Genomic DNA, 22,831 nt, shown 5'->3' with positions numbered 1-22,831 from the left:
GCGAACAGCAAAAAATCCGATACAATGACTGTACATCAGATTCACCCAGCGCAGAAACGCGCTTTATTTGAGTATATTTCGCATTTTTTTTAACATGCCACCGAAGGAAAAACATGCAGCTAAACCGAAAGACGGTCATACAGATAAAACCGCGGATAATCCAATAGCGGTCTTAACCGAACAGAATGCAGCGAATGCGTCCCCTGCTTCAGGTATACTTCCTATATCGTACATTGCTCCTGCGTTCCAAGTTACGGTTTTTCTCGTGTTAGTTCGATCATCCGCAGCAGATGAGCACATAACCCCTGAAGTATCACAAAACGAAGTTTTCGAAACGGTGAAAACCAAACTCGACACCCTGATCGAGGAAATTAAGGCCACGGAAATACGGCGACCTTTACGGAGCACCCGCGTTCCCGTGGTGCACGGCCTGGAACCATTCTATAAGGTCATAAATCTGTAATAATTTAATTGCTTCCTTCAAGAAATGTAGAAATATGTTTACTTTTTCATGCAGTAAATTTTATGCTGAGACTTTGTGCAAATCAGGTAGCCCTGTGAGCGGGAACCAGGTTTAGTCGTATGGAAGCACCTACCATTTCCTGCCGTGGAGAAGCTCCATGCAGCAAGCAACGTGAAGGAAATACGAAGGTATGTGCATAAATCAAAGCTCCTTAGGTGAAAATTTTTAGTGAACGTTTCGCATGACAGTGTTTTAGGTGAGCATTTCGCTTTGCTGGATGACGATGCGCATCCACAGGATGCTATCGTGCTGGATCTGTACTGTCAGGTGATTCGATACGCCACACAGAAGAAGTTCGATTTTGCCCAGACTTCATCGATATTTGGGATCGTACAGGAAATGCACGAGAAAACGTTAGGTAAAGGATGTGTTCGTCGTTGTTATGAATAAAAATATTTATGCCATTTGTATTTTATTTATCATGCAATTTTTTTTACTTGAATAATAATTTTAGAAACCCCGGTCGATAATCTCGTGGAATGTTTGGAATACATGGACAATTTATTTTGCCTTCATGTAATTAAGGTACATCGTAGAATTTCCCTGATAAGCTTTTTTTGTGTTTGATATGTAAGATCAATCCTTAATTCTCGTTCCGTTCTCGTCCCGTTCTCGGTCAATCCAAAAAAGATCAATCCTTAATTCTCGTAGCGTCCACCGTGGTCCGCAAGGATCTTCTCCGAAGAGCAAGCCAAGGACGCCCGGCAGTTTGTCATCCGCAATTACATCCGCTACTTCCATATGTACAAACACGTTTTTACGCCAACGGTTCGGTTTTATGCACGGCAACGCAAATTTTGTTACTGTTCAGATCGGAGTAATCACCATGGTTGGTCTTAGTAGGTCATTATGGATCTGTCAATTGATTACCAGCGAAGGGAAGAACCACGCTTTCCACCGGAAGAATTCGAAGCTCTTTCGTTTGGTAACGGTTTAACACCGATGCTGATCCAGCGCAGCGTTCATATGACTTTCTCTTGATAGACAAAATCACAATGATGAATCCTGTAACAAACGCGCCGATGACCTTACAAGAGGTTCTGCAGGACATCGATATGGAGAATCAGGTACCCACCGCAGTTGCACCCGTCAGCAAAGCAGCGCCAAACGACGTGGAGAAAGTGGAACGCGTTGACGACAAAGTGTCTCCGACAACGGGTAAATTTCGTGTAAATTCATGAATTTATTTTGCTTTTTTGGAACACTTTTCTTCTCCGATTCGATCGATTATGAATGAAATGCGCGTTGGTAATGAGTTCCCCGTTACGTGTTTTTATTTTTCATCACAGAAGATGCGGCGACCAAGTCGCCACACCTGGCCGAACTGGAAAAGGTCATCGCCGCCCAGGTTGATGTGGAATTGAAACACCTTCGCGAACGCCTCGGTTCACAACTGCAAAAAGTCGATGAAATTTTGATTAAAACATTGGGAGCTGATGCGGTAGGGACGGCGCTCGCCAACGATCCCTTTGCGTACCGGGAGCCGGCGCCACCGGAACCGGAAGCCAAGAAAGGAAAAAAGAAAACCAAGTAGATCTATTTATCGTTCGTTAATTATATTTACTTCACTTCTTTCCTGGTATTTGACAATAATATTCGGCCTTTTTTCACGGCACAGTCATTATTCTTGTAAAAACCAATAACAGAAAATACAGGGAACTGCTTAAAGAGCGCGCCGAGTCCTCCACATCTGTAACATTAACCTCAACCAGTCGGGTAAGAAAATCCCCGCTTTTTGCATCTGGCTGCACCAACGATGCTTTTCCGGTACAACCGAACTGAGGCATCGCTGGTGTTTGGTACAGTAGATTTAGCTCTGTTAGTTCAGTGAGGTTCCATGAGTTACAGCAGTCCGTCGTGCAGCGGCAGGTCCGTCGCCCGTTTTGATCCTCCGATGGCGCTAGATCCTGGCACTGACTGCGGCCGTCGGCTACGTCCAGCGCAGCACATTCGAGAACATACGCTTCGGTATTGAGGCCTTCCGCATCAAACAAGAGCGACGCTTGGCACGCATTCGCCACACATTCCACCACAGTTAAATTGGCGAACTGCTGACATGGTTCGGTATCCGTGACGTTTCCTGAACAATTAAAACACCGCAGGGATTCCACGCGAGCGAATAAAACAACAGCTGGAATTCCATATAAAAGCATCATCCAGAAAACTCTTTCCAGAAGGTTCTTCATATCCTTAGCAACACCGGGAACAAAATTAGGAAGATTTTTTGAGAAATATTATTGGCATGGTCCATCGGAATGGACCAGGTCGTGCCTCCGGGTTCCTCTTCCTCGGTATCAATCCCGTCATCCGGGATGAGGTTCCCGGTACACGCCGACGTAGCGTTGGGTAGCTGCTGCATATCTGTGTGGTTCATGAGAGTTAAGAAACGCCAAGAATTGCAGCAGTCCGTTTTGCAGTAGCAGACGGTGCTCATGTACTCGTTGCTGGTGGTCTCCGGGCTGCGGATACAGACCGCGCTGGAGGGGGCGATGTCGCCGAGGGGCGCACAGCCCATGGTGAGGGTGCTGGGCCGGTAGGTGTTATAGTACCAGACGGCCATGGCGCGGCAGTGGGTCGTGGTGTTCGGGCAGTTACGGATTTTCATGACTTGAAAGTTCTCGCACTGCATCGAGTCGAGGAAGGCGTAGGGACGCCGGCAGTCGAAGCATTTTATAGCGTATGTGACGACGAAGAGCGACGAGGTAATGATGGAGGGAAGCAGCGCGTTACACCAGGGAAATGACATTGTATCCACTGCTTAAATTACAGCTTGGTACACCTAACAGAAGCAATCTGAATTTCCCCGAACAAAATTTTTTTAAGCTCTTGGCCTGCGGAACACAAGCCAAAAACAGTCTACTTGTATTACTTTTTCCGATTTTATACGATGATTATCATTTTATTTTTTAAATTTTTTCTGATTATCAAAACCGACATTTAAAAAATCAAATCCTTCGGTTTTTACTAACGGATAAAAAACCCTTTGGTAAAAAGTAAAAACAATAATACTACTTAGTACTTATTGTTAAACCAGCAAATTTTAAAAAAAATGCACTCATAGCAGATGCTGAACGGTGGATATCTGTAAACGCTTCATCCTAACTGCATATTTCCCAGTTTTTAAATAACTTTTTGTGTAGGTGCTGTATGTCTTAAGAATGATTACGGAATGGCAGTCAAATAACGCGCGGAGGTAGCCTGTTTGTATGGAAATACCGTGCGTACAGTAAACGTACTTACAGAAGTCAGCAGTTTATTTCGTCTTCGAAGTTTATTCTCACCAGACGGATATTAACCTGGTATTTTGCTTCGGTGTATCCTAGTGACAACCGGAAAAATTTAATACGGTAACTCATACAGTACTTACACTGATTACACTGTTAGTTACACACACACCGCTAAGATTGCGAACTCTTTAATTTATGCCTTTACAGATAGCATTAAAAATTTTGATAGGCATTTACGGATATTGTTAACAATAGGTTTTTTTCCAAAACATTAAGAAGATAAGAAACAGAAAGCAGCTGTTTATCGATTGACGGCTGGTGCAAACACCAGACGGCGCAACGAAGATGTACATAGCAACTGGAATTATATGGCTGAGGAAGTGAATTACGCGCTGCGTAACGATGCTTGCTAAGTTATGGATTACTGGTTCCTGCGCACATTATGGAGCTTTTGCTGTCTAATCCGTACCCTCATTGCCCTAAAATGCCTAACCTGCCAGGGACCCAACAACTTGGATAAGGTCACCAATAAATTCTGCGATCTGATGCCCGACTACTCATTTTTAACCTGCGATGGCGCCATCAGTCAGTGCTACGTGGAAGTCCGCTACGGCGATCCCAAACTCTCCAACGAACCCTCCACCCTGAAACGCGGCTGCGCGCGCCCAGATGAAACGACCCCCGAGTGTGATGCGTTCGCTGACGGGGTTCTGGTGACGCGGAACAACTACGGGGCACTGCACACCGAGGCGGCGCTGAACAACCGCACGACGAACGTGATACGCTGTCGCTGCCGCGCGGACTGTTGTAATGCATGGAAGTTTGCGCAGATGATGACGTGCGGCCGCGGGAATATCCTGCCGCCGCCACCGCTGCAGATGCCGGAGGCGGAGATGACCAGCTGCCCGGTGACATACCCGACGGAGCCGACGACCAGCACCGAGGAGGTGGTGATGGATGAGAGGGATAGCGCCGTCGGGCTGCGTTTAAGTGCGATCGTGTCTTGTATTGTGTGGATCAGCGTGTTGCGAGCCGTACTTGCGTTGTGTTCTTCTTGGTCTTATGTTTTTGCCGATCTTTCCTTATTTTATTCTGGTGCTGGTTCGTCACTGCAGATAAGTTGTGGGGCGTTTCACGGCGCTTATGTAACAGAGAAAGAGGATGTAAAAAGTGCCGAATATCGGCTTTCCTGCACACTGGAATATTATTTTACATTAATTTTAAATTTTTATAATCCACAGTTTTCGTAAATGTTTTTATATTTTCGTTCCATATTATTTTTATCTCATTTTTGGGTGCAAATCGGGCCTGTTTCAGTTGGAGCGGAACAAATGCCTAGCAACGCACCAGCTTGTACGTCATTAACTTGCACAAACGTTACTGAGAGCTTGAATACACGCATTCATGCAGCAACATCAGCAACAAACAAGCACATGTTGGTAATGCATGATTATACGTACAATACGTATTATTTAATAAAATCATAATTTTCCTTTGATTTTCGCATTCCTGGCTGTTTCATAAAAACGCTTTTCACTGCTGTGAATTGCAGTATGTTTGGGATGCAGAAATGAGTTGATTGACGAGCGGGACAAGTTAAGAGCAGAATGTTTTGTGAAAGGTCACCGGAAAAGTATTAAATGATCAATGCGGAGTAATTATGCGCAATGCGGTTCGTCATACACTCTCCGCATAAATGGAGCAGCGGCTCTCCCTTCTCCTGACCATCGTCTACGCTCTTCTAAGTAGTAAGCCAACGGTGTGCCTGCGTTGTTACGACTGTAACGGACCCAACCACTGGTCCGAGGACGACCCGGTCTCCTGCACGGACTTCCAGGCGGTCCTGCAGTTCGAGTGCGATAAAGCGCAACAGTTCTGTGAAGCCACAGCGGAGTGGCCGATGACGGGGTCCTCGATGAGCTCCCTGGAGCAGCGCTGCACGGAAAATACCTCCCTGGGCGGTGAGCCGCGTTGTACCCGGGAATTAGTGAAAGGGAACAGGGTGCGGAAGACCTGTCGGTGCAATACGGACTGCTGTAATTCGTGGGGCTTCCTGGCGATGAAGGAAAACGAGTATGATACGGAGCTGCCCGAGAGCTCGAGGAGTGGCTGTCGCACTGAGGAGCCCAAGTCTGAACCGACCACAACGGAGAGCGCGGTTGGGAATTGTTCATTGTGTAGGGTTTTAATTTGTTCTTTGGTACTGTTCAACGTTGGACGGTTTTTCTGATTGAATAAAAATCTACCTTGGTAATGTTTAATGTACAGTTGGTTCCTTGACGTTTGTGAAAATCTTAGCTGCATGAAAAAAGTTTTTTCTTTATTTTTTAAAAAAAAATGCAAGATTTTCGAATGAAGCGCACAGGTATTTACGGCGCACATTTTTCGTCAAACTTAAACACCGAGAAAGCTTGGCCACGGTTGTCTTAAAAAATTCATTTCTATGCCGTCAAAGTAGCTTTCACTCCGTTGACGAGATCGTCAAAAAACGCCGGATGCGGCACTGTACAGGTCTCCCGCTTAGAATCCCAAATAACCGCGGTCAGCCTCTTATGCGACAAGCAGTACGGATCCAGCACCGCGTTGATAATTTGCAGTGTGTATTCTTTATCCGCGCCGCTCATCTGATCCGGCCGTTTCCGGGAGTTGACAAAGATGTGCGGATCATCGCACCGTGTGGTGATGTAATTTGGCTTGGCGCACTGGTACAGAATCTCCAGTGTATCATAGTCTTGGTACAATGTGAACGTCGCCTCAAATTCTGTATAAGAAAACACAGTAAAACTCAGAAGATTTTAACGGTTTGGTTGTTTACTTGGTGACGGTGTGTCGGACGTCATGCCGATCCCGAACTGTGTGCCGATGATGGTGAAGTATTTCTCGGCCCATTTGGCTTTACAGTCCGTGCCGTTGGCGCCGGCGAAATAGTAGATCTCCTCCATGACCGCCTCCGCAGAAGTGATAGAACCCGGGAGGACGGTCTGGCCTTGTCCGGTGTAGGTCAGGACTTCGTTGTAGCGCGGAATAGCGAGACCGCTGCCCCGACGGGAGAGGTAGCCGTACCATGTTCCCGTTGTCTGCCAAATCCAACAATAATCGTTATTCACAAATGACTCATCCACTTAATAGGCAGCTGCGTTCAAACACCTAAGCAGGCAGCCACGGTCCCACTACCAGATACGCATTATTCCTCAAGGTTCTTCAGGTATTTAAGGGGTGGGACATTTCGGAAAATAACTGCCGAATCTCAACTGTTTCCTGAAGAAGCGCTTCAGTTTAGCAAATTGAAGAAAAAGACTGTGGCTAAACGGAGTCTTTTGCCATTTCCTGAGGAGAGATAGAAATTGTAACTGTTGTTCAGTGTCTTTTACAATATTCGTAGCCTTTTTTCAGAAAAGATAAACGAAAACGTTTATTTCCCGAAATCTCCCACTGATTAATTACAGGAAGGACCTATATGAAGACTATGCAAAAATGTTTCCAAAATACGGAATACATATACATACCTTTTGCGGGGTCACGAGCTGTGCAGTGGGTACGATAGGCACGGCGCATGTGGATCCATACAGGCCATCCGCTGCCACCACGCTATAACCTTGGACAATTCGCCATGGATTATTGTGTCTGCTAACTTGATCAGCAAGGTTTCCTTACCAAAATGCAGTAATGGAATCAGGAAGTAGTATGACAAATATCCATGCATTTTTGCTTAGATCATGGGAATACAGCACACGCCTTTTAACTTTATGGTGGTACTTTGCTATCTCTCCATATTTTAAATAATAAGTAAGTAAAATAATAACAAATAAGTAACTATGCTAATGGATAAGACGATCCGTGATTACGTACTTAAATGCAACGCGGACAGCCTATAGCAACATACATATTTATTGGAATGTACGCAGTTATATCGCAATGCAAGTACTGTTGTGTTATAAAGTTAAAAAGACTTAGTGCTAATCGAGACAAATACCGTAACTGCGATTAAAATTATTACGATTATTCTTCCATAAAAAAATTTCGGCACTAGTTTAGTCAGTGACTTAATGTTAATGCTTTTAGTCGGGTACCGATGAGGCCACTTAGCGTGACAGACAGGAGTCGCATTAGATTTGCAATTTGACGCCGTGACGTGTAATTCGTCCGATCACTGAGACACATTTTCTTGGAAAGATTTGGAATGCTGCGTTTCGCCAACCGTATCCTGACATTAGTCTGCTCGTATCGATGCCAGCGTGCCAGCTGATTTTGGGTTTGGTGACTGTGCCCATATTCTTCATATCCAGTCAAAGTAAAGTTTTCGCTGTGACCTTTCCCAAACAGTTAAGGTAGTTCTCTTAAAACATCGTTCTAGGGTTGCCGAACGAATGTTTCTTCTGCGGACCGAAGAGCATCAACTACACCGCCCGCGAATGTCTTAAGGATCTCTCTTTGTACGGAAATCAGTACAATCGGGATGATAGCCAGCAGAAATGCCAGCGCAATCAGACCTGCCTGTTTGCTATGGTGAAACGCAGCGATGCCGAGCAGTGTGAGTATCCACACAGCGCTGAACCGTTTATGCTCCGTAACGTTGAAATAAGGATATTGTTATTAGTTGAGCCATACAGGGAATGCATCAATAAAGACCAAAACTGCTCCACGGTGCCGGCGCGGTCCGGCGACTACCTCACCGTCGCGGCGTGTAAGGATGATGTGAAGTGTTTAACGGCGCCGTGTTTTCAGAACGTCCAACTGACGCTGGACGAGGAACTGGAAGCTTACCTGCTTAGTCTTAATGTCAGTTCTGCCCGAAAGAATATGGCGTTGTGGAGTGTTCTTAATTGCACTGCTTGGCTGTTTGTTTTTCAGCAGCTTTATAGATTTTATGCTCTAAATTTAGCACCTTAATTTTGTGTGTAAATATTTGTGTTGAATATTGTTATTCTTTCCGGGAATGGCTGGTTCTAAAAAAATAAATTTCGTATGAACCGTTGAAAATAACAATTAATTATAATTAAATTATTTGAAAAATTAACAAAATACTCTCTCCAAGCAACAAATTGGAAATTTACCGTTGATTACTGCGGCGATTATGATCGAAGTGACTAACAGAAAATGTAGCGTGAATCATGAGGAACCTTGCTTGTTGCGGGCTGTTCATCTCTGATGATCTCATGTGGCGGTGTCACACAGAATAATTACATTGCCTGGTTCGTTTGCTTTTTACTGCTCTGGACGTCGTGTTACTGCAGCAATTTGACAGCGTTGCAAGAAGGTAACAGATGCACCAGTAAAACACTGAGCGAACTGTTAAAGCTGATTACCGTTGTATGCAGCGGTGAATAGTCAGCCCTCGGAGTTCGCCTACTACAACTGCAGTGCCACCGACATCTACCACGCCGAGAGTGACGGGAATATGTGCTTCTGCCGTTCCGTGTACGATCTGCGGGAGTTCAATGTGTCGACGTGGGATCTGGATATCTTTGCGGAGTATGAATATGAAGAGCTGCAACCGTATCTCCAGCAGACGGAGCCGTTCGCGGCATATGTGGACTATATTAGCTGCCGATTTGCCCACGGACCCTGCGAGTGTCCGTTCACGAAGTCGGCTGTCCAGGTAGCGGATTCGCAATACGGTGTTGCGGGTACGAGGTCCTCCTGGACCCGCATGTGTTCACGGTACTTAACCGAATATAAGGAGATTTCGTCTTTCTAAAAAAACTTTAATTTAAATCACATTTTTGGCGATTTTCTGAACTGCTTTGAATAGAATCGTTTTGCACTGCTTTTCTCACTTTTTGTATGTAGTATACTTCAAAAGTATATACTTTCTGCATCTGTGATTTTTAAAGGCCGATATTGATTTATGAAAATTTCATCGTCGGTTTTCTATTGTTTCTCTTGCTTCTCTATAAACTTTCTGCATTTGTATTTTTTTAAAGGTCACGTATTTGTATTTTTCTATGAACTTTTCGTATTTGTACTTTTCTAAAGGTCAGAACTCTTTCGATTATTATTGACTTTTTATTGTTGTCTCTCGTTGTTTTCCATATTATCGTTGCCTGAACTTTCTGTCATTTTGTGTTGCAGATGCGCAATGGGCGTACCAAGGTTGCACCGGTGTCTTAATCTTTGACCACATTACCAACGACCACCACATTGAGTGCACGTGCAGCTTTTCCTACAACCATTCCTACTATGTGGACACCGGTGTGAAGGAGTTTCGCGTCAAATCCGTGCCGTACCACGCCTGCCATCGGAGTGCGTACTGCGACTGCGGAGGAGGAAAAAACGCATCCGAAGAGTCGGGAAGAACTTTTATGAAAGATCACGGAGTGCAGAATTCAACTGATTTTTTATCTATGGTTTCTTTGATTGTCACGTTTGTTTGTATTCGACTGCTGAATACATTGTTTTTACTTTAGAGTTTTCAAAAATCTCTTTGAATAGCACGCGTTTCAGTATTTTCAGGTTTCAGTATTTCTTTTTGAATTTTGAATAAAAAACATCAAAACTGATAAACATGACTTGTAGCTGTTATCGCCGTTTTTTATAACCACATAAATCACTGACAAGTTCTGACTGCCCGCTACGACAAATCTCATTGATGGTGCGCTCAAGAAAATCTTCCAGGCTCTCTTTATCGGCATCCGCTTTACTGAAGTATTCGGCCAATTTCTTCTCGAGGACCGGATCGCCGATATGGCTGGCTGTATGGATAGGTTCATCCGAACTGAGATAGGACGGTATGCAGTCGATGTAGCCGCCGTTGTCGAGGATGCGTTGGACATGGCGCAGTCGCGCAAAATAGCAGTGCACGCCGTACAACCAGACTGCGACGCCCACAGATAGACTGATCAAGGTCACACCGTACGCTGTCCATTTCGCGATACTCAATGACTGCCACTGCAAAATGGATTTGGTTGAATGCACCACCATAAACAGACCGTAACAGTTAAGGCGTTCAAGATCCCAGATCAATGTGTTCGTTGTTAATGGCAAAACTGGAAGCTCAGGAAAAGAAATTCTGCACAAAAGGCAATAAATGTAAAAGCTCGATTAAATAAAAGTATATATAAAGTACATTAATGGGATTAAGTTTAACTATGATAACTGTTAAAAAAATGGAAAGATTAAACTTACGTAAAAAACAAAACCCAAAAAAAAACAAAATACGGTAAAATTTAAGAAAATATAAAGGAATTTTAAAATACAAAAATGAATAGTATAAGAAACAACATATTGTCGGGACCCGAATGCACAGCAATCCAACTTGCACGCTTTCATGGACAGAAATTCTGGTTTCGTTCACTTACAGTTGGTACCACCGGGACGCTCTCGTATCGACACCCTTCCAGCACCGAACTCGCATTGGCACGCAGTGCGGTCTGCGCGAGTTTGAGCGTCTCCTGGGAATCACATTCCGCTACCTGCCGCACAGATCCCGGCGGCATAGTGTTGGCTCTCCACACGTCGACCGTTGCATCGGACGTCAGGGCGTTGTACGCTTCCACCCAAAACTGATACGCAATCACAGCCAAAGGACCCGCACTGGTCAGCACGGAAAAGAGCAGGAGGTACATAAAGAGATTGGCGGTAGCCAGACGCGTCGACGGCTTGGTGGTATGCTCGTCCAACTGCGCCGTCCCGATGGCGATGGTGAAGGACCAGACAAAGATGGATACCAGGCTGAGGTTCGTCCATAGGTGGTCGACATACCCAATCAACGCTATCGAAAAATTACAGTTAAATTACTTGAACAAATATATTTCTAGGTGGATGTTGTCTACGGTCCTGTGTAATGTTCTGGACTATCAGCCGCGATAGAAGCCGAAAGCATAGAAACTAACCGGTGAACCGCTTACACAGTGCAAAATGCTACGAAGACTCAATTAAGTAAGTAAAGTCTTTGTAGCATTTTGCATTTAGCGTTTTGTTATCGGTGGATTTCTTAAAGTTTTAGATCGTCATTACGTTGATATCGAGTACGACAGACAGGCAGCTGCGTTTGACCTTCCGACGGCACGCTTTGTTTTAAATTTTTGTGTTTAAAATGCTGGATCTTGTACTGTAATATTACCTCCAAATCCCGTAAACGTGCTTGCGGCGTTAACAATCTCAAAGACCGTCGCCAGACGGTCGAGGTAATATCGGTTGGCGGCACAGTCTCGGCATTGCTCGGCAGAAGGCGCAGTTTGAAGGAGGCTGCGCCGGCCAAAATTTCCCTGCATAGGACACACGCATGGAGGGACGACTGTGACTGTCCCATGATCAGTCCCCAATGCAGCCATTTAGGCGTATGGTCCAGTACAGAACGCCCTCGCGAACCGGGTCCATACTCAGTAAAAGATGGAGGCCAATTCGGCAGCATGCAGTTAAGGGGTAAATTATGGCCGGATGCTGTCACACTGGCGCTCTCGAAACTGGAGAGTCGAAACTACCGAAATCCCCCAGCCTCCGGTTAGCATTAGACCATTAGCACGTAGCGCAGCGTGAGTTGAAAATAATCTCAGTATGAAAATCGCGACGCTGTTTCCCGTTTCCCAAAAAAGGCGTTCTCGTAGAGTTTGTGGTGACGGTTTAGTTGTTAATAAAGCGTCTTCTGAAAATAATTACTGCGGTGAAATAATTCTCCAAAGTGCCGTAGAGCAAACCGAACTCATCAGGATTAAAAAAGTTATTAAATATCAATAGCTGCCAGCAAATATTATTCTATCGTGGCGTAACTACCAACTTTTAACATTTAAATTAATTTTAATTCCCAGTTTTCTCGTTGTTATTGTTCTTTGTTGCTGTATTAAAGTTCACAATACAGTACAGATTTAGCACCTATTTTTAAATAAGAAAGTGTGCTTAAGTAAGAAATGCAAGGGAATTAAGCAGGTTGCCGTGGAAACGGAGTTCATCAATCCGGAGAAGGGAGAAGCGATACCGCCGACACGGTAATACAACATGAGTGCAGAGCACGTAGCTTCAGCAGTGTGGCATTCTTGTATCGGATGCCAGGCAAACTAAATACGGTACTGAAAAGGCTGCACTTTATTTTGCAAGGCATATCATTGTGGACTGCTTTACAACTGGTCCGCGTGGTGTTTTTCCACAACAGCGACATATGGGAATTGTGTTAAATACAGCTGGTATACTGCATTTTGTGCCAATAAAATAACAAGGCCAATAAAACAAAACCAAAAACAAGTCATATCTACAGTAATAACATAACATCATTTTACGCAACACGCTCAGCTGGCATCCTTCGCACAGTTCCGTTAGGCCATGCCGTCAGTCAACCCTGCCACTAAATCCACTTAGTAGGTCGTGGCGCTGACCGGCCAACAAGCATCCCTTCTTCCATAAGAGATACATAAAGGTCAGCTATGAAATGACTTTTCACAATGCTGGGAAACGCTCAGCTGGTTTGCAGCTAGAGCCCAAACAGAGGTGACAAAAAGGGCCAGATCGATAAGCGTATGAGCCTAATCCGGGTGTGAAACGGTTTCCACCATCATCCAACTGTATTCGTGCACTTCTTCGCCGCTTTCCACAACATGTCGCACTTTCTGCGCGGCCTTCTCTAATTCGGATACCTCCCCTTGATTCAGCGCACCACTGAGCTCGATTAGACTTTCAGTATACAACTTCAGTCCGAAGAACGCAATGCCGCGCCGCCAGTACGCCACCATCCGCTGACGCCGGTTCTCTTCCACCGGCGGATCCAGATACTCCAACGCTTTCTCCATATCTTCCAGGACTTTATGGAGATTCCCACGCAGTAGATGGCACAACCCACGATTTAAAAAAATCTCCGGTAATTTACACCCGAGATACACCGCCAATCCATAGCACGATAACGCAGAATCGTAGTCTCTGGATTGGAGAAAACTGTCGGCTTTGCTTTTCAGCAAGACGGGGTCGCGCTCAGCGGGACTGAGTTTCAGACCTGTGGTCTCGCTGTTGAGCAGCGTTTTGTACGATGCCTGCTTTTTCAGCCACTCTTCCTCTTCGGCGATTTTGGATTCTCGGCGCGGTGTCGGGAAGACGCGCTCGGTGGGCGTAAACGTGATGGTACCCGCGGAGCGGACGTCTGGGAGACTGGTGACCTTTGCTGTCTTTTTTGTCGGACGACGGGAATCAACTGCAGCGATCTTCTGTAAAAGCTCTTGAAAGGCTTCACTGGGAACTTCGGATTTTGTAGGGTCTTTGGCGTTGACAGGGTCTTCGAGCAATCCGAGTTCGCGAAGAAGTTCCTGCTCGGTTTCTTCGTCGGAGAGCTCGTCTGTTTCGTTGGGTGGGGCTCTTACTGTAGAATCGCTTCCTGGCTCATCGGAAAACGAGTACGATTGTAAGGTCTTGGTTTTTTCTTCGTCTTTTGCTTTTTGGAGAAGCGCCTTCCGTGAAGTCTCGACGGCAGTGTGTTCCGTAACGGCAAATCCTTGTTTCTCCCGTTTCGCTTCTTTTCTGCCTGCGGCCTCGGCAGTGAGACGCGCAGCAGCGTACTCCATCGCTTCTGCACGAACTTGTCGCATAATCTCAGGATCATTAGATTTCTCATGTCGCAGTGATTCCCACCGTTGGGATCGGGCTTTGGGTAAGCGTAAGACGATCTGGTTGGAGGAAATTTCGGCGATGCTGCGCAAGTCATCGATCTCGGCGAACAAGTAGAGTTCGTAAAAATACGGGGACAGAGAGACCTTCACATACTTCGGCGAGGTGAAAATATCTGCGGATTTTGGGTTGACATGGTTGAAGACGATGGTGACGAAGACGTGCGAATCGTTCTGATCCCAACTGGATTCCCGAAGAATCAGTGGCATGACTCAGTGGCATGAATTAGTGGTATGACTACGTAGAATTTAAGTTGATATGACAGCAACTTTACAAACGAGTATTTCGAAAGGATTTTTGGCTTTTACACTCCAGTCGTTTTTTTTCTGCAAGCATAAAAATTACGGTAACGACGACAATACACTTGCCATTTAAGCGTAGAAATCAAAGTTTGTGATCATGTGATGACAGCAACATACAAACACGAAACACATCGACAGCCGACAAAGCATCAGTTATTTATGGGCGAAATTGATATAAAGTACAGTACTGATATAAAATTCCAGGGCCGTTACTTACGAATCGTAAGTCCCAATGGTTTGTGATTTTGTATCTGTATAGCCTGGCGTTAAAACAGTTTACGCTTCGGGCAGCTAACATCCTGTTTAAGGAGGTATAATAAGACTATAAGGAGGTACAATAAGAGGAGATATAATAAAAGGTATAACATCTACACGAGTAGATCTGAAAATAATAAGATCCATTGCAACCATTGATAAATAATAATAAAATCCATTCATAAATAATAAGATCCATCGATAATCCTCAGTCCGTTGCAAAAAAGCCGCTTTATTTATGAGCGTTATTCAGCAAGGCTCGAAGATCAATCCACAACGAGGCTTAGACTTCATGAGGTTTTGAAAGAAACAGTTTGCTTACATTAGCGGGAAAACCGCTTGTGTGCGCAGCATCCGGTTGGACTTTGGGAGAAATAAATGTCCCAAAGATTTAAACGTGAAGCGGTCTGCTAAAAGTCCCAATATGAACGTATCTTCGTCAAATTTCGCAGATAAATGCACATAGGTATGAAGATTATTATTTTACTCATATGAAGATCATTATTTTTTTTTCAAGTAAACTTTAAGATTTTCACAATTCACTTGAAAACTAAAAAGCGTGCTCCAACCGTAGCTTGGTGTAAAAGACTAATTTCGGCATTTGCACGGCTCTGGTTTAAGTTCCGGGTCACTTGTTTAAGTACGTTAACGTTATCATGTCGCATTTGAAGAACGCTAATATATCGAGATGGTTTCAGATTCGCTCAACAACTTCTCCTACGGCACACAATACGAAACACTCAAAGCCGATAAAGACGGCTGCGACTTCGATCGCGTCAACGTTTGGGATGCTCAGAGTATGTACAATACACCTAACAGGCTGATTGCACCTGTACTTGTACGTACCGGTACTTACAGCAGTACAGCTGGTAGTTGAATTATTAATCGCACCCATGTTGTACTAATCTTATTTCTTGCGAAGCTACCGCACGTACAAGTACGCTTAATTAGGTGCTATATAATAATTATTATATATAATAATTATTATCAGATTTTTGAAGCAACGTACGTACGTGGTCGGTGTCCGTCAGGCGCGATTCACTGAACCCAGACTAAACGCTACGTTACATTTTGTGCGACGCCAAATTTTATTTCGGCTCACCGTCAGCTGTAAAACATTAAACTTAGCCGGTACTACATTGCAGTTCGTGCCAACCCAATAGCGTACGCATGCGGTCAGGACCCGGTGAAAGTTGTATCTTTCAGCTACACCATTGTGCGTATCATCCAGCTTCGGCAAAATCGACTTCGATCGAGCTCTGGGCCAGTGAAAATATAATTTTATCATTGCAGATTATTCAACCCATCGCGATGTCGGCCATGCTGTCGCAATACTTTTTCCAGATGGAACTGATGTGTACACCGGCTAATGTTCAGAGAACGTCTTAATCTATCCCCATATTTGTAGCGGTGCCGTGCAATCGTTCCGCTCCGGTGGGGTGCGCATCGGATCGGTCGAACCGGACGTGTCTGACTCAGGCACAAATATGTGAATATGTGACGGTAGGAAAATCTGCTGACAGTTGTCGTTAATACCGACAAGTGAAACGTGCATTCACGAAAAGCCAAAGATAGCAGTTATATAATAACAAAAAACTCAAATTCGGCCCGTCGGTCCGCGGCTCAGAAATTAAGTAATCAAACCAATAAGCAAAACAAATAATTACAAGTGCAATACGAACATAGAATGATAATGCTCAATTGCTCACAAATCGCCAACACTCAGACCGAACAAAGAAGCGCTTCTTTTCGCAGATTACGCTGAAATGATGCATCTGCTTGTTTTTGTCCAACGCTGCATCTATGTACAGTATCTCAATCAACAACTACAGTATGATATCAGAAAAAAACCTTACCAGGGCACATACCGAGGCTATAAATTCAGAAAAATCTCATTTTTTGCAAAAAGGTAGAGCAACTATGTAGGATGCTTAAAAAACTATTTCATGTGCCATGGTCAGCAGGGCGTGGCCAAAACAGAAATTCAGAAATAAATTCTACACTGTGCTATAGCCTATAGGAAATGCTTCGCATCATACACTAAAAGACTTAATAAGTACGAAGGCAGCTTACTCATTTAAAATATATGAGCTAACCGAGCTCAGCTTACCGTACTATTGTAGTTACAATACTACCGAAGACGGTATACGGTACAGTCGGACCGTATACCGTCTTCGGACGAGGTATGCAGCATGGACTGCGGCCACCATGCCGGCGTTATCGACGCGGCTGAAAATCTGCGCATCTTCGGTGGGACAGCGGTTAGTTACTGAAGTTCTTTAGGTAGTTAAAATGGATTCTGACGGTAATATCCCAGTTAACCAGACGGAAAACTGTTTGTTCACCAGGCCCAACCTGATAGCTGGCCCTGGCAAGTCTTCCTGCGGACTGGGCCATTCAACAACAACGCCTCATACCAGTTGTACGGCCAATGTGGTGGCACTGTGATAAGCGTTTGATGGCGGTTATTATATACGTGAGATATAAACTTAATCTGAGCTGCGCACGCTTTGCACGAACGTAAAATTTATTTGGCTTTGGTTAAGCTGAGTACGTGATGGAAAGAGGATATTGCCTCCTTTTCAGATCGCTCCCAAATGGGTCATTACGGCGGCACATTGTGTTGATAGGCTGGTGTTCAATCGCACCAATTGACACTATTCCAAAGGCTGGACCAACAATCCTGATTGGTCGGGTAACACGTGGTTTGGCTTGGCGTGTAGATTTTCTATGGCAGTTAACATGGTCTACACGCCAGCACGTGTGATCTACGTCACAGGGGGTGGAGAGGAATTGAGTCAATTTCCTTGCGTACGCCAAAATAACCAAAGATATTGGAATATGTACCTGTATTGGCGTAACCCATTGCTGCTGTTTTTGTACTGGAAATCTTAATAGAAGGTTGATCTAAACGTGGTACGCTGCAGACAAGGATTAAACCCACAGGCCGTGGTTACGTTCATGCCGCACAACTGCGGTCGCTCCAGAACGGCCACATCCATTACCGTCCAGCGAATCTTTCTTCACCCTTTATGGAAGGGCAACGGGCACAGCGGTCGCTCCAGAACGGCCACATCCATTACCGTCCAGCGAATCTTTCTTCACCCTTTATGGAAGGGCAACGGGCACAGCGGTCGCTCCAGAACGGCCACATCCATTACCGTCCAGCGAATCTTTCTCCACCCTTTATGGAAGGGCATCGGGCACAGCGCAGTATGGGACGCTGCTATACTGTTTTTATCCTCTGTAAGATTCCGCACTGTGTCATCATAGTGGTCACTTTTAGCAATCGGTCCCAGGAAATTGCGTTTAGCCCGACAACCGTGCAGCCCATCTGCCTGCCGCTGCCCAACATTGTGCTGACCGTCGGCGAGATGTGCTACGCCGGTGGGTGTGGCCGCACCGAGACCGGAGCGCCGACGGATCTGCTGCAACTGGCGCTGCCCATCCGCGATTCGGATTGTGGATTCCCGTTGACGCGGGAAAAGCTATGCGCCGGTCAAGCGTACGATAACAGTCAAAGTGGAAAGAGCATGTACGGCAGAATGATTTATAATTGTTGGGTTAGTGAGACACTGTGATTTTTTTGCCAGGTGCAACGGAGATAGCGGAGGACCACTTGTATGCCAAAAGGATAGCCCAGGTGCGGACAACGCTTTAGTGATCCCTATGACTTAGGACAGTATACCCTTTCTGCCACCTATTACCGTGATATTCCTTAAAATGCACTGCAGAATCGGTAGCTCGTTCGCAGAAAGCGTACGTAAGAGTGGATGTGACATTAAACGCGATTAAACCGATTGAAGCAGGCGTTTTTATTGAAGCGAGCACAGTAAACATCGGCTTTACCGTTGCAATTCTGGACAGCCGATCTGTTGGTTTGGCGATCCACCGGAAAGGGAATAGCTTCGCAAACAAAGCACTTTATTGATAAATTGAAAAATGATTACCAGAAACTTGAATTGAGCAATTGTATCATGTTTTTAGGTGCGAATCAATGAATCTTGTTTGGAGTAGTGTCGGCGGGGTTGGGGTAAGTGATGGGCCGTAATACGGCCAACTCGACCGCCTTAGAAACACCCGTGTGCGCATCGAGCAGACGTTACCGGTAAAGCATTTGCCTGTAGAGACCTGGCCACGATGTGCGGCAATACACCGAGCTTGTTCCTGCGAGTACCCGCGGTCATGTCGTTCATCATGGAGACCGTCTTCGCGGATGGTTTTCAAGGCTGGTTGACGAATCGCACCGTTCCGCTGTCCAGTACCCCGTTGATCGACGGGAACAGGATGTTAAGAATGCAGGAAGGAGTGAACGCTACTGATACCTCCGCCGGCAATGTTATCCTGCGAGAGAATTTTTTACTAAAGACTTGCATAGTGTGGCTAACTTTTATGCGCTGTTATGTGTCTCGATCCTGTTTTAATACAAAAAACCTAACAAAAGGACGTTGATTTTTCTCATAATTATGTACATTGACCCTCTGATTTCCCGACAAGCACCAGAAACAGACAAATAAACACCATAAAACCTCAATAAAAACACGGATAAATGGAGGGCTTATCTCTGTATTAACTTCGCATCAAGTGCGGTGCTTAAGAGAGCTAACAATAATCCGACCCACTGAGACGAACGAGGAACGACCCATTCAGCCGAGGAGGACGGTCCCGGTTCGGATCGCAGTGGTACCGGCACGCTGTCTTGACTGGCAGTCTGATTGGTGCCACCGGGCTCCAGATCGCCGATTCGTGGCACCGTGCGATTGGCAAACCACCCCTGGAAGCTCTGAGCGTACAGTGTCTGCATGATGAACGGCATCGCCATGGGGATGGCCGCAAACCCGGCTGGGGTGCTCATACATCTGACAAAAAAATGTTCTGTCAAATACACTGGAGAATAAATAATTTTTGGTACTCTCAAAATTTATTCTACATAACCAATATGTATATGAGTATATGACTACAATCCTCCGACAGTATAAGTGACAAAGTTTAAGTACATAAAGCAAAATTAAGTACACAAAATGGCGTCGATTTTTTATAATTATAAACTGCAAGCTTTGTTAAGAAAAATAATAAACACGAAACAGTTTTTTGAAAACTTTACTAATAATATACTGCGAACTTCAGAAAACTTCAATATAGATTCGTGTCCCTAGAAGTGTGCAATATACAACAAAGTTGTGAAGTTTCGTGCAGGCCTACGAAAATTGGCCCCTTGTACCGGCAATTCTGTTGAACAACCATGACAATATCTGTACAATTACCCATCTCCATATGAAATTGTTCCCGACAGGATCCATTGATTCATCCCTTAAAACCAGCGCAACCAATTCATTAACCTCTTGTTTCCTTGCAAGTTAGATGCGAATGATTGTCTAACGAATGTAAGCGTCTTACCGAGTGTTTCCCTTCGACAGGCCAACGGTCCGCCCGTGCCCCACACACACCTATAAGGCAATTATTGAGTAACCAAATTTTTGTATTACACAGCCGGAAAACGCTTTTGCCATACGCGCTCGTTCCGTTGGTGGGGGCAGCACAGACTTTATCGGGAGTTGGCCAAAAATGCCCGAGGCACGTCGAAAGAGGTGCGATAGGCAGTGCGGACTGTAATAGTTGGTCGCGGGCACCGGGACTGGTCGTCCCACAGCCAGCTACGTAGCACGTTTCCCCGATATTCGCTCCCGTGTTAGGCCGCGGGAGGCAGACGGGTCGCACGGCGTCCGAGAAGGGAATATCCTAGAACCATGCCGAATAACGGTATAACACATTGTAGAAAACGATGTAGCGAATACTTACGACAAACAGGTAGAGTAGCGCCATGTCGTAGAATAGCGAGTCATCCCGTTTTGTCTGCCATAAAGGATGGAGGAATATCCGCTGCGTCATGATCAACGTATGGTCAAATGTGCAGTTGTGCGGCATGATCGCCACCGAGATGAGGTTGTTTGCACCGAGCCTGTAATGGACGATAGGATACGCTTTGCAAGCGGAATATTTGCGGGAGAATTCTCCTTGACACTTTTGTTCAGTGCAGTTAAAGACGAAACCTTGCTGTGGCCATTGAAGGCACGCAGACAAAACCCGTAGCAAAAGTATTTGTAAAAGTATGTAGTATACGTTTATCGGTAGAAGTACCGGTAGACTGGTCGGAAAAGCGCGGCCATTAACATACTTACGCTTTCATAGTCGCCGCATCCCTGGCAGAATTGGCTACGCACTGTGCGGCCGTCATAACCCACCGTGATGCTATCTGTGTAATAAAGCGTATAGCATAAACCCAGTGGTAAAAGGTTGCAACTGCTGTAATACAGTTTGTCACCTACCACGGCACCTTGGCAGTTTCTCCACACGACCTGGTTATTTTCGAGATAGGGAATCAGCAGACGCACGTGCCATGGCCAGCTGTTCTCTTGTACCTAAATTTATCAAAATAGTGGTGAAAGTGAGTTATCTAGGATGTTCTGTTGCGAATGCTAGGATGTTCTGTTGACGTACAGATACTATTTTTTTGGGTGATCAAAAAGTACCGCGGCAATAAGGTTATGATCGGTCTAAGAATTCCGGTACCGAGGCATGCTATGTTGATAACCCGTAGTTTATTATTTGTTTAGAATTTCCGAGCCTTAACCTGCCTAAGTAACTAATAAATAAAATACATCGCTTACCACCGTACCGGAATGCCGCCGAGGATCCGCAGGTTTTCGCTGGTATCAATCGCACCGGAATGCTGGCCGCAGTCCATGGTGCAGATCTCGTCCTCACCTTGTGGACACTGCATAATTCCTGCCAAAATTAGCGCATAAACGTTCACAAATAGAGGTTTTCTCAGTTTTCTGTTAGCTGCTATTAATTTGTATTTTTCGGAATTTATCCAGCCGTACTGTTCAGCTTCGATGTAATTACTTACCGTCGCAAATCTGGTCTCGGGTGATGCACTTGGATGTTTCAGAAGGGCACGATAGGGGCGTCGAGCGACCACACTGTACACCTGTCATCTGTCAACAATTAGTAAATGATTTAAATCAAAGCCATTTTCCTCACGTACGTGTTAATTCCAACAGGAAGCTGTTAGTAGCGGTGGGAAGGTCACCAACCATCGGCTCGATGATCTGCAAAATGCGACTCAGCTGCGACTGAACTGCGCAGCCATTTCGTGGAAATACATTTTCGAACGTACAATCGTATCACCGTCGGATACAACATCCTCCGATGACGTTCCACATGCGAATTTAATAGGCACGGCTGGAGCTGTAAACCCAACGGTCTAATTAACGCGGAGAATCGAGCAAAAACTATTTTCTTCATACATTTTGTGTCCCAGATGTTAACGCGCTCTCCTGTGCAGCCGTCATTATACTGTGTCGATCGTCCTAATAATCCGAAGGAAAAGCTTTTAAATGCAATCTGCAAACAGCACACAAAATATTGTACGAAGAACCTCCGCCCATAGCTGATCATTAATTTTTATATCAGCGAAAGAAAAGTACTGCTTAAAATATGCAGTATCACCTTAATAGGTTGGCCTGCACCACTGATGGAGTACACGTACACGGTTCCAGGAGGATATCGTGCAGGGTACTGCAGGGATTTCAGCAGGTAAGGCTGATTAGCATCCAGCGTTATCCGTTCGGAAATCACCGTGGGCATAACATCTCCCAGGCTGCTGTATCCAGGTAGATTAAGGAGTATCACAGTAACCTGTGCGAGGAATACAACAACGAGGCGCTGCGCCATTTCGCCGTGGTTAATGTTCGTAAAGTGTAATTAACCAGCATAAGTAAATGGATACAGTTCAACTTAGTACGCTCCTTCGTAGCAACGTGGGAGCTTTTAACACTTACGGATAAAGTTGCTCATCGTAGCAAGTTCGATCAGTGCGTGGTAAAAGTACTACGTATTACGCGTAACAGTTACTGTTTTGGTTATTGAACTACTAC

At 45.1% G+C, this 22,831-nt stretch overlaps 7 protein-coding genes across 9 annotated transcripts; 3 read left to right on the top strand and 4 right to left on the bottom strand.

The window, feature by feature from the left end:
• LOC129600455 (cilia- and flagella-associated protein 119-like) lies at positions 1-2,180 on the top strand. The gene is made up of 9 exons (XM_055498976.1): positions 1-212; positions 273-448; positions 554-651; positions 712-881; positions 978-1,048; positions 1,175-1,291; positions 1,367-1,448; positions 1,508-1,681; positions 1,813-2,180. The coding sequence occupies exons 1-9, from the start codon at positions 95-97 to the stop codon at positions 2,055-2,057; spliced, it is 1,251 nt and encodes a 416-aa protein (XP_055354951.1). The 5' UTR covers positions 1-94; the 3' UTR covers positions 2,058-2,180.
• Positions 2,181-5,993: 3,813 nt separating this feature from the next.
• LOC129600457 (uncharacterized) lies at positions 5,994-7,969 on the bottom strand. 2 transcript variants are annotated; one of them, XM_055498978.1, is made up of 4 exons: positions 7,821-7,969; positions 7,257-7,399; positions 6,566-6,827; positions 5,994-6,511 (listed from the first exon to the last, which is right to left on the bottom strand). In XM_055498978.1, the coding sequence occupies exons 1-4, from the start codon at positions 7,909-7,911 to the stop codon at positions 6,192-6,194; spliced, it is 816 nt and encodes a 271-aa protein (XP_055354953.1). In that variant the 5' UTR covers positions 7,912-7,969; the 3' UTR covers positions 5,994-6,191. The 2 variants fall into 2 exon arrangements, with proteins under 2 accessions (XP_055354953.1, XP_055354954.1); XM_055498979.1 differs by lacking the exon at positions 7,821-7,969 and adding an exon at positions 7,405-7,567 and having other exon boundaries at positions 7,257-7,345.
• LOC129600458 (uncharacterized) lies at positions 7,671-10,248 on the top strand. 2 transcript variants are annotated; one of them, XM_055498981.1, is made up of 5 exons: positions 7,671-8,041; positions 8,105-8,281; positions 8,348-9,007; positions 9,069-9,349; positions 9,823-10,248. In XM_055498981.1, exons 3-5 carry the CDS (start codon positions 8,899-8,901, stop codon positions 9,859-9,861), a joined length of 429 nt encoding a protein of 142 aa, XP_055354956.1. In that variant the 5' UTR covers positions 7,671-8,041; positions 8,105-8,281; positions 8,348-8,898; the 3' UTR covers positions 9,862-10,248. The 2 variants fall into 2 exon arrangements, with proteins under 2 accessions (XP_055354956.1, XP_055354955.1); XM_055498980.1 differs by having other exon boundaries at positions 9,069-9,377.
• Positions 10,184-12,546, bottom strand: LOC129600456 (uncharacterized). Its single transcript, XM_055498977.1, has 3 exons — positions 11,813-12,546; positions 11,049-11,461; positions 10,184-10,638 (listed from the first exon to the last, which is right to left on the bottom strand). Exons 1-3 carry the CDS (start codon positions 12,021-12,023, stop codon positions 10,270-10,272), a joined length of 993 nt encoding a protein of 330 aa, XP_055354952.1. The 5' UTR covers positions 12,024-12,546; the 3' UTR covers positions 10,184-10,269.
• Positions 12,547-12,772: 226 nt separating this feature from the next.
• Positions 12,773-15,618, bottom strand: LOC129600454 (dynein axonemal assembly factor 4-like). Its single transcript, XM_055498975.1, has 3 exons — positions 15,214-15,618; positions 14,854-14,935; positions 12,773-14,660 (listed from the first exon to the last, which is right to left on the bottom strand). The coding sequence occupies exon 3, from the start codon at positions 14,541-14,543 to the stop codon at positions 13,206-13,208; it is 1,338 nt and encodes a 445-aa protein (XP_055354950.1). The 5' UTR covers positions 14,544-14,660; positions 14,854-14,935; positions 15,214-15,618; the 3' UTR covers positions 12,773-13,205.
• Positions 15,619-17,083: 1,465 nt separating this feature from the next.
• On the top strand, positions 17,084-18,472 carry LOC129600472 (elastase-1-like). Its single transcript, XM_055499003.1, has 4 exons — positions 17,084-17,152; positions 17,240-17,313; positions 17,819-18,104; positions 18,191-18,472. The coding sequence occupies exons 1-4, from the start codon at positions 17,084-17,086 to the stop codon at positions 18,470-18,472; spliced, it is 711 nt and encodes a 236-aa protein (XP_055354978.1).
• A 264-nt stretch (positions 18,473-18,736) lies between these two features.
• LOC129600450 (transmembrane protease serine 9-like) lies at positions 18,737-22,806 on the bottom strand. The gene is made up of 14 exons (XM_055498962.1): positions 22,404-22,806; positions 22,202-22,298; positions 22,072-22,142; positions 21,940-22,003; positions 21,802-21,882; positions 21,568-21,677; positions 21,218-21,310; positions 21,071-21,144; positions 20,691-20,850; positions 20,404-20,630; positions 20,289-20,338; positions 20,156-20,201; positions 19,514-19,750; positions 18,737-19,235 (listed from the first exon to the last, which is right to left on the bottom strand). Exons 1-14 carry the CDS (start codon positions 22,626-22,628, stop codon positions 19,115-19,117), a joined length of 1,656 nt encoding a protein of 551 aa, XP_055354937.1. The 5' UTR covers positions 22,629-22,806; the 3' UTR covers positions 18,737-19,114.
• Positions 22,807-22,831: the final 25 nt, after the last annotated feature.

Source organism: Paramacrobiotus metropolitanus, unplaced genomic scaffold (genome assembly GCF_019649055.1).
Source record: "Paramacrobiotus metropolitanus isolate TYO unplaced genomic scaffold, Prichtersi_v1.0 Parri_scaffold0000178, whole genome shotgun sequence".
Classification (NCBI taxonomy): Eukaryota; Metazoa; Tardigrada; class Eutardigrada; order Parachela; family Macrobiotidae; genus Paramacrobiotus; species Paramacrobiotus metropolitanus.
Note: the sequence above shows the minus strand (reverse complement) of the source record. Positions and strands in the feature narration are given on the sequence as shown.